General features: G+C 38.7%; 1 protein-coding gene and 1 long non-coding RNA gene across 2 annotated transcripts in view; both read left to right on the forward strand.

The window, feature by feature from the left end:
• Nucleotides 1-11351, forward strand: part of LOC134291647 (uncharacterized) — a 239659-nt gene extending 228308 nt beyond the window's left edge. Inside the window, exon 3 of the long non-coding RNA XR_009999209.1 lies at nt 11272-11351. This is a non-coding gene — a long non-coding RNA (uncharacterized LOC134291647). The remainder of the gene's footprint in view (nt 1-11271) is intronic.
• Nucleotides 2205-5639, forward strand: LOC109431312 (methyltransferase-like protein 22). The gene is made up of 6 exons (XM_029868410.2): nt 2205-2702; nt 3690-3799; nt 3865-4143; nt 4202-4387; nt 4444-4623; nt 5281-5639. The coding sequence occupies exons 2-6, from the start codon at nt 3727-3729 to the stop codon at nt 5571-5573; spliced, it is 1011 nt and encodes a 336-aa protein (XP_029724270.2). The 5' UTR covers nt 2205-2702; nt 3690-3726; the 3' UTR covers nt 5574-5639.
• Nucleotides 11352-13440: the final 2089 nt, after the last annotated feature.

A 13440-nucleotide genomic window follows, 5' to 3' on the forward strand; every position in this document is an offset into this window, starting at 1 on the left:
GTTTGGGAGGTTGACGAGGTTCCGTAACAAGAGGAATAAAAATGGGGCCCATCGATTAGTTTTGGTGTTCGTCTGTAGGAAAAACGATTGAAACTCCACAGGTAAACATCCGACGAGACATCCGATGCATTTATATCATAATCGAGGAAGCAGCTATACATTTTCTGTTTCCATTTAATGCTTGAAGTGTCCGACGACAAGCTTCCACCGCCCTATCGATCGTACGGAATTTCCGAGGAGATTTTATTGTTTTGCTTCGGTTCAGTTTTGTTTTGCTTGAAATCAGCTTTGATTGTTGTAAACGTCATGCAGGCCAAGCCTTTTAACAGCACTGTCAGGCTTTTTATTCGGCTGATAGACACTGGGTTTACAAGCACTATAGCATAGCGTCATATACTAATATACGGCTCATTTCAGTGCTTACTATTTATAATGCCTGAGAGCATTTGAAAATTTCCTACTGAGCCTATTAACACGAAAAAGCTGCTGTATGACCTTTAGACCGCTAACGCTAGTGCTTAGTAGTTACTTGCTATCTTTTTAAGCATATATCGCATATTGCTTTAATCCTTTATTGGAAGGCTCATGCGCCTTGGGAATAAAGGAGCCGATTTTCGTTGAAATAAATTTTACATTTTAAAGGGGATTTTTCTTCTATTCTATGTTAGTTTTGGGGAACTGTTGAACTTGTCGTCTGGTCGAGGTTAGAGAGAACAGAGTTTTTTTTTTTGGAGGGGATGGGATTATGGGGGCTTTCCGTTGATATTTAGCTTAGGACAACCAGTAACGATACAAACAAACGGATTTCGAGAAGAAAAAAAAAAGTTGTAAACCAAAACGACAAGAGGGAGGTCGCTAGACTTTCAATCAACGGTTACTAATTTATGTTATCACAAAAAGTAATGCTACGCTATTTTCGTGATGCATTTTACACTTTTTTTTTAATAAGAACCCTGATAAGAACATAAGCTTCAAAATATGTTTGCCGTCATAAAAGTAAATTATACGGTGATGAATGGAGTAAAGAAGGAATGCAACCATCACTTCGGGATCTTCAAGTTTTGAACGCTTTGTAATTCTATAAACCATTTTATACATCATGGTGGTAATTCATAGGACACGTTAAAAAAGTTATAGCTTTTAAAGAGTATGCTGTTATCACAAAACTTAATAAAACATCACTTTTTATACTGATCCACCAGAATACCTACCCTTTGTTTACGTATTTTCCGTGGAGAGCTGAGAAGTGGGCTTTGTTTCAGTAGGGGCGTTACACCAAGAAGGATATTGAAAATATATACAATAATACAATACAATAAAATATATATCATTTCATCACGGTTACAGATTTTTGGTTAAATATTTGATCAAACCACACTATTTATCCACTTATGAACGTCTTTAAAATTTTCGTAACGGGACACCAAATCTACGCACCCATTGTAACGCCTCTAAGATAACGCGTCGATCAAGGTAACCCATATGTTGGAAGAAAGGTCTCCACACAGCAAAAAAATCATGCAACCCGCACGATGTAACTCATTCCGATGTACTAAATAATCAATGTAAACACGATTCCTATGTACGATTACATCGTTTTTATGTAAAATCTTTTGTTCTCATGTGTACATCGTCCTGTGTAATATTCATGCAACCGACGGATTGATCGGGTTGCAGCAGTTCAGATGTAATATTACACAACTGTTTTTTCTGTGCACGAGTACTAAGAGAATCCTGAAAATCATTTTTCTAAAGCTAGCAATAAATTCGCTATTACAACAAATATACTATTTTCGTAACGGGACACCATTAAATCGCGGCTATTGCAAAAAGTGCTTAAAACATATCAAAACCCATTTTTATGGAAAGTGTCCTTTGGGTGTATAAAATATACGTTATTATACTACATTAATAAAAAATAGTTATTATGTTTTCGAACTTTACCGTGCCAGCAGGCATATTTGAAAATAATCAATGAAAAATTTAATTTTTCTTACATAAAATGCTATTACTTCACCTAGCTATTTAAATACGTAACCAGTCAAATTTTATGTTAAACAAATGGTTTTCCTAAGATTGAATCTACCCTTTTTCATATGCTGGAAAGCTTGGGGCAAAACAATCACTTTGAAATTTCCCACCCTTGGCGTAGAAGTGCGTGGAATGTGTCATATACAATCTTCATTTTCTGTAACAATGTAATTTTTTATGAATGTCATATTCTTACAGAGTCTGAAGATTGTTACTAGGATTGTTATTAATGACCAGATTAAGAGAAGTTACTCTTTGCTACGCTACCAATACTTTTACAGTACAGAATACGCTCGCGATATAATCGTCACTGTACGCCATATCCACGCGTGTATTGAATGTCAATGGCAGACACGAAAGAAGTACGCAAGTGTGAACAAGCTTCAAAACACGACGGTGTTGTTTACATCACAGTGGAAAACCGGGAATATCTGTTTTTCTTTCACTTCCTTACTGTTATCATATAATAGTAGAGCCATGAAATATTAAACTATTCGGAAATAGAGTGCTTTATCTATTAACGAACATGCTGGTGAAGAAAAACATGCGAACAACATCATCATCTCGGAAATAGTTTTATTTCGCATATCGTATACATACTTCTATTTACGTCGCGGGTATCACGTGCTGACAGTGAAAAGTGAAAGTGCATCAGATGCATTTCTCCGATGGTATTTATTTATATCCAATCTTTAATTAGGATTTCTAATGTTTGCCGACATGTCTGCCCCCGCAATGGTGTAATAGTTTGCGTGACAAAGGAATAATGTTTTGTTTTGATTGTTTCATTCGTTGGTTTGGCGTATGAACTCTGCTAAATTATTGTTTTTGTTTTCATTTAACATTTTACATATACGACTGTTTTGCTACTTTGGAGTTTTTGTGCTCTATACAAAACGTGTACTTTATGATACTTTTTTTCAAATGTTCCTTTATTTTGAAGATATGCATTGAAAAGTACGGATAATTTTTAATGTAGGATAGAGCCAAGATAAGGGATATACAACTATCTTTGTTTAAGCCTGAAATGACGACCTTTTGCACGTTATCATTTTCGCGTCAATGAACCTTACACGTATGCTAATTTTATTTTTATTTCCCATTACTACTTACAAGAATAGTTATTTTTGTTTGTTGTCCTGCAGCATGTTTTTCATGTTGATTCAATGTTGTTTATCTAATTTTTATCATGTGCTTATCACATAAGGAAATGTGATGTATAAAACATATTTTAATTGATCGCATTGAGCTTTACTGTTGTAGATATCGGTTGATCTGGTTGATCTACCTCTGACAAATGTACATGTGTGATATGCACTATGCAGCTAAGAAATTTAGTATGAATACTATAAATTTTTCATCATACCTACAGCTCAACCAACACTTGTTATGTTGTGTTGGGTCGCATATGGTGTGTGTGAATAAGATAAATTTATTTATAAACAAATTTGCTTCGCTCTTTTGTTTTGTTCGTTCTCTCGAACGCGTAATCTCAGTCTTGTTGTAGACGCGGTAGCGAATACAACAACCGTGCTCATCTTGCCAAATCGCAGTATTCTTTTCCGGCTACAATTTCAGTCTACGATTAGTGCAGCACAGCCAATATATGAGACGATAGAATATTCAAATCTGTTCATCCTAGTGTGATTGATTTATAGGTATCTTTGACAATAGTTCATAACTTGCGGAAATCATATGGCAACTTTTGAAGTGTGTTCTGAGCTGTATGCTGAAACGGATTTTTCAACAACAGACGCAACTAATGGAAGTAAGAGTTATTTTTGGACGATTTTGCCAAAATTTTGCGACTAACATAACTTGCTTTTTTCGCAGACAGCATATCTAAATTTACATTTGTCTATCCGAAAGAAAATGAAAAAACCAAAAGGCAGAATGGCTGTTCTGTAGAAGAAGAGGGAAATAAACTAGATTTCAATGGATATGGTTTGAATGGAGTGGATGATCAAAGCAACGGTCTCCAAACAGATGTACAGAAGCTTTCCAGTGAAAAAAGTGTTATATTAGCAGAATTAGAGGATAAACCGTCCATCGAAACCGATAAAGATGGAGACTTGATTGTAGAGCGCAAGAAAAAAGGTGTTATTGAGATAGGTAAGGCTCTGAATGTTGATTTATTGGGGAACGCTTGTTTAGCTAATATTATTTTTAGAACATCTCAAATCAACGAAACTCGATCTGGTGGGCCTGCAAATCTGGAGAGGTGCTCTATTACTAGCGGATTATATTCTACACAACGAAAAGAAATTTAAAAATAAAAAGATATTAGAGCTAGGATCTGGAGTCGGACTAACTAGCATAGTATCGAGTTTCTATGCTCGTGAAGTTCTCTGCACTGGCAAGAAATATTTTGGTTTCATGTTGAATTGAATATAATTCTTTGTTTTCTTGTAGACATTGATGTTGGCGGACTTTTACAGTTGATCCAGGCTAACATACTTAGAAATTCCAGCTTAAAAAATCCAAACTGCAATGTAGTCGTTACAGAACTTAACTTTAAAGTTCCGTATGTAAACTATCCGGATGCGCTTAAAGCACAGCTTCAAGATGTAGAGTATGTGATAGCAGCTGATGGTAAGTAAATCGTACAGTAGTTATGCGTACCGTAATGTAATCCGGGGTAACATTGATCATCTTTCATATACTTCTTCATTACACACTCAACCCTGAAATTCCTGTTCGGTACTTTTTGGGAATAGAACAGCAGAGCTATTTCGGTTGTTTCTATAATCGATTTTACTGAGGCTCAGTTAAATACCAAACTATCAAAACGTGTAGTTACATTGTACAGGCAAACGTTATTTCTTTCATATTAATAAAACAAGTACTGGTTCTCATAGTATGTGTTAAGCTACTTTAAATAGTTTTTTTTAACTTTCATACATGTTATATGTAAAGGCTATTTATATTTTTGATTTTGTTCTTTTGGGGTAACATTGATCATCCAAGTTCCGAGCTTTGAGTTAAAATTCTCGTCAATAAAGACAAAAAATGATCATCTACAAGTAATAAATAATGTTCTTTTGTATCAAAATCACCCTAACACTTACTTAAACACTTGGGTCAAGCCAATCAATGTTACCCATTCGGTTACCCCACTGATCAATGATACCTCGAATACGGTACATACTTGCGCAAATGATTGCCATTTCTGTCAGAATGCCTGTTATAATTATGCCTAATGTTGTCTGAGTAGATTTTACAAACGTTTTCTAATTTTAATTTTTACAGTGATTTACGACGATAATATAACGGAGGCCTTCGTAATGACGTTAGAAAACCTTCTACTGGAACTACCTAAGCTGAAAGGAATTTATATCGCACTTGAAAAACGTTATGTTTTTACTCTTGAGGATATGGATTCAGTGGCACCGAGCTACGAACATTTTTTAAGGGTATTTTATAGAAGAAATAATAGGTTTGGGATAACTAGATGGAAGCTTATGCAAATACCGTTGAATTTTCCTCGATACTTTGAGTACGAAAAGATCAAAGATCTTGTTCTGTTGAAAATTTCCAATTAGTGTTGTGGAATATAATCAAAATGCATGTGAGTGAACATCCCAGTGTTTACTCTACTGTCTAAAATATGTTTTTACTAGGTTTTCATTTATCCGAAATACTTCTTAACACGATCGACATCGAAAACTTTCCCTGGTTGACCGGGAAGTTGCCATTAGCCTGTGTATGCTGACAAAATTAGTTTGTTCTTTGACTTTTACTGCGAGCCCTGTTTTGGTGCTGTCCTGCTCACTCTCACAGAAATTTTGAACACAGTGCTCGTAGTAAAAGTCAAAATCTCACAGCATGCAGAGACTATAAGCCATTTTACGAGACGTTTCAGAACAGCTGATCGCAGCAGCGGCGTCAACTGACAGAATTCCACGCACGTTTGTTTTGCTAGAATATCGTGTAATTTTTGAAAAGGTACTTGTTCGATAAATTGGAGATTTGAGAAATTTGAGCCAAAATAGGCTCAAAAGCTGTCGTAAAAGCAATACAAAACTCTATAATTAATCAGGTATTTTTTTCGATTCACTCGTTAACTTGCGAAAAAAATTAAATAAAAATTTCTAATTATGGTTTTAGCCAGTTTCAAAAACTACGCTTGACTTGCGCGCAGTCATTAACCATCATCAACCGGATGATGATTGAAAACGTAAACATCAGAGCGCGTACTGCTGTCGTTTGACTAGCCCCATAAAATATACTATACGCCAGAGAAAATAGGTAGAGAAGCGAAGAGTGAACAGCCGCCAGAACGGCAACACTTTTTCTGTTTTGATTTCATCGCTCGGATGCTGGCAACTGCAGCAAAGCAGATTAATCCACCCATCGAAGGTAGTGCCTATCTCGCATACCGCATTTGAAAACTATTTATACTGTTGTTTTATTAACTAGGCATTATCAAACTGATGTTCCAAAATGGAACAATTTTCTTTAATTCAAGGAATCAATGTTATTCATACTGTTATCCATGATATTTAAAAACTTTGGTAAAAATATGTTTCAAATGATTGCAATACTTATCTTCACTTATGCGGTAATCGTCAAGGTTTGTTGATTTTGCTCGATAGGATACCAGTTTGACGGTTCGATAAGGTATTTTTGGCTTCACACTCTTCGCTTCTCTACCTATTTTCTCTGCTATACGCCATTTTACGAGACGTTTCAGAACAGCTGATCGCAGCAGCGGCGTCAACTGACAGAAGTCCCCGCACGTTTGTTTTGCTGGAATCTCGTGTAATTTTTAAAAAGGTACTAGTTCGACAAATTGGAGATATTATAAATTTGCGCAAAAAAAGGCTCAAAAGCAGTCGAAGAAGCAATACAAAACTCAATAATATATCAGGTATTTTTTTGTTGCGATTGACTCGTTTAGAGCTGAAAAGAATTTGAATAAAATTTTTTTATTTTTGTTTTAGCCTGTTTGTAAAACTACGCTTGGCTTGCGCGCAGTCATTAACCATCATCAATCGGATGATGATTGAAAACGTAAACATCAGAGCGCGGAGTTCTGTCTTTTGACTAGCCTTATAAAATAGACTATTAACAATCTTCCAATGAGATATGCCGAGAATATGCAAGAGAATGTGTTTGTGGACCTCATAAAAATGCCAAGAATGTTGTTGTTAATCCGTTAAGGGTTTGAAAAGGAACTCGCTTTATACTGAACGGCGGCGGCGTGGAAAAATCGTCGACGACGACGGCGCGGCGTGGCGGCGAACACCGATGTCAATTATTCACAGGTCCGGCTGAACGTATATGTTTGCCTATTTGTCGCCAAAAATATGTAAACAAACCAGCCTCCTGTCACGCGGCCATGTTTTTGACATCAGCATCTTGATCAGCATCAAAATCCAGGAACAATAATTCAGTAACAAATTTTGAAAACGACGTATAATCAATGGTGTAGCATTGATTATACGTCATTTTCAAAATTTGTTACTGAATTAACCGTGACTGAATCATATCAATAACAATTCTAAATTTTATGGAAACTTTCTCCATGTGAAGAAGACGAGCTGGTACTATTTCGACTTAATTTTGAAATAAATAATTGTGTTGAGAATCACTGAACAGTCTCGCGTCTCTCGCAGCTCTGCTTGCTCGCCGATAGCATTTCAATATGCGATCGGTTGATGCACAAAAGCAGACATTAGATTTAGAAGTATTGTAGTCGTCATCTTGTACATACGTGTCGCGTCTTGTAATGTAATCTTTCATGTTAATAAAGTTACGTTTTTAATGTTTTATGTTTACACCTGGAGTTATCATTACACTATCATGTGTCTCGGCCACCCAGAACTCCAGGATGTAACAGTGGCGACGAGAAACCCGTGCGTGCAGTGAGGAATCGCGACGCGTTCATTTTCCGCGGAGGAGAAGATGGACGGTACAATGTACTTCGTGTGCAGTGATCAAGCCCAGCTCCAGCATCCAGTGTCATTGGCTGGACAAGATCTGCATCAGTATCAAGCGGATCAGTGGCTGCACTCACCGGTTCTGGAATCAACACACCGGAACCAACACACTCAATCATTATCACCATCTTCGTCATCATTTCAACCCGCGGAAATTCATCCTCAGCAGCACCACCATCACTATCAACCGGCGGCTGGATTCAATGGGCCATTCACCAGTTCGCCATTGTTCAACGCACAGCCAGTGGTACAGCAAACACCACCGCAATCTTCGTCTGTCTGCTTCCCGCTTGATCGAGAGCAGTTCATCGATCAACAGTTCCAGCAGATGCATCAGCTTCTGCAGCGCCAGTACCAAAGTAATGTGGAAGCAATAAACCAAATATTCCAAACATTTTGGTTTTACTGGAATACGCGACAAACATACCATCAACAAAACAACAATCCTTCCCGACCGTCGCATTATCACAAGATTGTTCACCGTATTAAGCATCGCCCCAAAGCACTGTCGGCACTACGGCGGTAAATGAACAACAGCATTCAATGGACCAGCTGTTTGTTCCTCCACCGACGACAACGGCGACGACGAGTAATTGTGATAATCGTCATCAACAACGGCAGCAGCAGCAAAAAGAAGGATCGAAAATTTCTCTTGCCGTACCTACATCTGATGGCATTGAATTTGAATTTGAATACGTTCTGCAAAGCCCAAATGCAGCAGAGGTGCTCAATGCATTCAACGCCAAACCACGTAGGCAAGCAGAAATTATCTTCATTCAGCACCCACCGACTGAAGCAATTAAATCTGTCGTCGGACTCCACCAGATTGATGCGAAATTCGTTCAACATTTGCTGGATCGCAACGGGCACCGGATGGATTCAACAAGCGGACGTGCATCGGTATTGAGTGATGTCTTCCAGTGGATGATCACACAAGGTGGAATCAGGATCAAGCCATCAGTTTCGTCCAACAGTCCTCGTCAACTCGATCACCGGCCATGCTATAAACACCATCCACCATCATCGCTCTTTCCATGCTCGAAGACCGCTGTTATGGTGCTACATCGTCAACGATTTAGCGGGGGAGATGTTGAGAACCACTGAACAGTCTCGTGTCTTTCGCAGCTCTGCTTGCTCGCCGATAGCATTTCAATATGCGATCGGTTGATGCACAAAAGCAGAAATTAGATTTAGATCTTGTACATACGTGTCGCGTCTTGTAATGTAATCTTTCATGTTAATAAAGTTACGTTTTTAATGTTTTATGTTTACACCTGGAGTTATCATTACACTATCATGTGTCTCGGCCACCCAGAACTCCAGGATGTAACAAATTGCGAAATCAAAAGTCATGTTTTGCCTCAACTGTTTTAAAAGGTGAAAAAAAAATTCTGTTGGGAAAAATGTTTCGCCGTTTTTAATTATTGCTCCCGGAATTATGTTTGTTTACAAACTTTACGCTGTCATGGGGAACCAACCGCCCAAGCCGCCGCTATTGGTGAATTGATGTTGCGTGAAGAAGAAGAAGAAGAACGATGGTGTTTTGAAAAAATCCTATCCCTATAACACAGGGGAAGTTTTTAAAATGCCTCTATAAAATCTAAAACAAAATCTAATTAAAAACGGTTTGATGTACGGTGTTATACTTTGAACGGACTACAAATTAAGTACCTTATCAAGAAAAAAATGTTAAATTTTAATTTATACGTTCAATATGTAGTCCGTCCAAAGTCTAACACCGTAGGGTAAGTGTGCCCATCGTTGTGGTATTAAAGTAAATTCATTTTAAAGACAATGATCGTACCATCTAATGAAGGGTTGCAAAACGTTAGTTGGTAGTTTTCTATCCAAATTTGATTGGAAAAATATAAAAACTATCGTTTCTCTCTGTTTTCGATCATAAATCGCTTACCACAACATTAGGCACACTGTTCCTATTATGGAGGTAAAATTTAATTTTGGTTCCTATTGTTGCGGTATCCCGTTGAAATCATATGGGATACCGCAACATTAGGAACACTACCGCAACAATAGGAACACAGCAGCAAAAAATTCAAGGGAAATATTTTTTTTAAATAGGTTTTTGGGCAAATCTTAAGCACACAAATGGTGCAATCTCACAATTTAAGCATAATATTGCACTGTTCACACCAAATCGAACTGCACAGTATGAAAGTGTGACGGTTGAGAAGTGTGACGATAAGTGCAACCGGTCTGTCTGACAGCATTTTCACGTCGAGAAATGTCACAGATTAGCACGTGATGTGTGATTCGCCTGATTCTTCCTCGGTTTTATTTTGATTCTCATCCATCTGACAACTCTCCAACTCGAATTTCTCTCTTTGTTTCTCACCAAAGTCATTACCGGGTGGCCAGTTGTGCAGGTTTGTGCGTTTATATCAGTGGAAAAAGTTTGTGAAATGTGGAGTTTATGAAACTAATGTCGGCAACCGTGCCCGAGTGCAAAAATAGTGTGATAGGCGGATTGCATCAAAAATCCATCTTTGAAAGCAACCAGCAATACATCCATTAAAAATGCCTTTTGGTAACATTTCAGTCGAAAAAGTGCTCAATTGCCACTACCGCAACATTAGGTACTACCACAACGAAGGGAACAATTACCCTACATCAAACCGTTTTTAATTAGATTTTAAAGAGGGATTTTAAAATCTTCCCCTGTGTTATAGGGATAGGATTTTTTCAAAACGCCATCGTTCTTCTTCTTCTTTTTCATGCAACATCAAATTGCGTTCAACCAGGCGGCTGAAAGTGGGAACCAAAGATGTTGGCTCTAGTGTTGGCTCGTTATTTTTCTGTGGGGCAGTATTGCGGTGCCAGGAGGCTGAAACCTCGGCTGAAACAAGATCAGCTGATCGCGAGGTCACGTTTGCCAGAAAATTTGTTCTCAGCTTCTGGAACGTGATCTTCGGCAACTTCGTGCGATTTCGACTTGCCGAAGTTGACATGACACGACTACTCTCGCGACTACTAGGGTCTAGAGTCCCTATAATTAGAGTCTGGCGGACTGTCACTTTTGACCGGAGCCAATCGAGCATGACGTCATAGTGTCCTCACCGATGATTGCTACACCGTGACGTCATGCTCGATTGGCTCCGATCGGAAGTGACAGTCCGCCAGACTCTAACTAGACTGACTCTACTAGGGTCTGGTACCATTTGGGCAGGAGCACCTATTTTGGGCACTTCATACAATAGCTCAGTCTATTTTGAATTGATTGACTTGATTTTTGAGACACGACCAGATACACACAGTATCTAATCATGTGCAAAAAATCAAGTCAATCGGTTCGAAATTGACTGAGTTATAGCAGCAAGTGCCCAAAATAGGTGCTCCTGCCCAAATGGTCCCAGACCCTATTTCAAAATTATCATATCACAAACACCACTTTGTCCGATGGGCCTAAGCTGTTAAATTTAGAAGATTGGGCGCACACGTCTATACTCAGCGAGCTACAGGCACACTAGCGCCGCGAAAGAATTCAGGGAACAGCCTGCGACAGGGTGGGAGATGTCTGTCTTGTTATTAGCCGCCTTCACTAAGAGCAACATTAACGGCGGCTACTATTCGAGCAACCCGCGCAGCGCTACCATTTTGACTTTACCACCCTTTTCCACACCGGTAGCAATCAAATCAGTCACCTTGATTCGTATCGGGAGGGCTGTCATATTCCCATATAATTTTTAGCAGCGCAACTGTCCCGCAACAGCGCGACAGTTGCGCTGCTAAAAATGCAATGAAAATATGACAACCCTCCCGATACGAATCAGGATGACTAATTTGATTGCTACCGGTGTGGAATAGGGTGGTTAAGTCAAAATGGTAGCGCTGCGCGGGTTGCTCGAATAGTAGCTGCCGTTAATGTTGCTCTAATATATAGTGACTGTAGGATGAAGTCGTGATCTTGGTCGTGATTGTCGACACCGCGTCGGACTGAAAACGAAAATATTCTCATTTTAGTTGAAAATCGGAGTTTTCGACTAGCGAAGTTGGATTTTTCTCCAAATCCATGCGTCGGACCTAACTTCGTAAGTGGTGCGCTGTATAGTAAACCCAAGAGTAAACCTGGTCCGCTATACAGCGCACCACTTCCGAAGTTAGGCCCGACGCACGGATTTGGAGAAAAATCCAACTTGGCTAGTTGAAAATTCCGGGTTTCAACTGCACGAAGAATACAGCGCACAAGGGGTTGGTCGCTCAGCACATCTACACTGAAATAAATTCTGTTGTGGAAACTACCGATTCCATAGTAAAATTACTAACCGTACCTATGATTCTCAACCGACAACAATTTCCAGTTAATTCCACTAAAACACTGTCAATTGAACTAGCAGTGCAGTTAACATTACCAAAAATAATCTTAATTTAACAAATGAGCATTGTATTTTTAACCATACTGTGTTGTAAAATGCGTGTCCAGCAAAAATTAACAATGATTCGTTGTTGAGACGACTACGGTTTTAGTCTAGGGGCAAGACACTGTGCAAACGAGAGCAACTCTGAGAATTTCTGAGTAACTCTTTTTGTCGATGATCGACGAAATTTGTTGAAAGACATCCCCAAAACTGCTATTTTCATTCAGCACACGCAACACTTTGCAGTTTGACATTGGTGCCAGATCACACTTTGGTATAAATGGGAGAAAATCTGAGGAATTGTGAGGAATTATGAACAACATTTCGAGCACAGATTTCCTCTCGTTAGATCTGTCCTGCCCCTAGGTTTTAGTTGAGTTTACTACAATGCATTGTAATTTCAAGCATATTTCAGTTACCTTAGGGGCTGTTCATAAACCACGTAGACCAAAATTTGGCCATCTCAGACACCCCCGCTCCCCCCTCGTAGACTTTTGTCCATACAAAAATTTTGAAATTTATATGGAGCGTAGACTTTGGCCAGACCCCCCCCCCTCCCCCCAAAAAGTCTACGTGGTTTATGAACGGCCCCTTAACAGTTTTTGTTGTCGGTTGAGAATCATAGGTACGGTTCTAGTCTACAACAAATGCGTGTATGTAATGATGTGCGTGTCTGCACTGAAAATAAAATGGACTGTATTTTTCTTGCTGCGCAATCAGGTATATTTATTTTCATAATTTTATTGAAATAGCGGAGCAATCGAAGAAATCTGAAATTCATTGCAAAAGTGTTACGCTAATCATATCGGCAGAAGTGAAGCAAGAAACAGCAATGGAAGTTTTTTCGACAAGTTCAGCAACAAAAGTGTCGTCATAAGCATGAGCTTTTGAAAGCAGAATTAATAAATTTTTATCTTTTTCATGGGGTGGGACACTCATTAATATGGACAGTATTGCTGGTTGCTTTCAAAGATGGATTTTTGATGCAATCCGCCTATCACACTATTTTTGCACTCGGGCACGGTTGCCGACATTAGTTTCATAAACTCCACATTTCACAAACTTTTTCCACTGATATAAACGCACAAACCTGC

The sequence above is a fragment of the Aedes albopictus genome, chromosome 3 (assembly GCF_035046485.1).
Source record: "Aedes albopictus strain Foshan chromosome 3, AalbF5, whole genome shotgun sequence".
Classification (NCBI taxonomy): domain Eukaryota; kingdom Metazoa; phylum Arthropoda; class Insecta; order Diptera; family Culicidae; genus Aedes; species Aedes albopictus.

Coding starts and splice junctions, on each gene's coding strand:
- LOC109431312 (XM_029868410.2), top strand. CDS start 3,727: ATGGCAACTTTTGAAGTGTGTTCTGAGCTGTATGCTGAAACGGATTTT. Junction 4,144..4,201: donor AAAAGGTGTTATTGAGATAG/GTAAGGCTCTGA, acceptor TATTATTTTTAG/AACATCTCAAATCAACGAAA. Junction 4,624..5,280: donor GTATGTGATAGCAGCTGATG/GTAAGTAAATCG, acceptor TAATTTTTACAG/TGATTTACGACGATAATATA.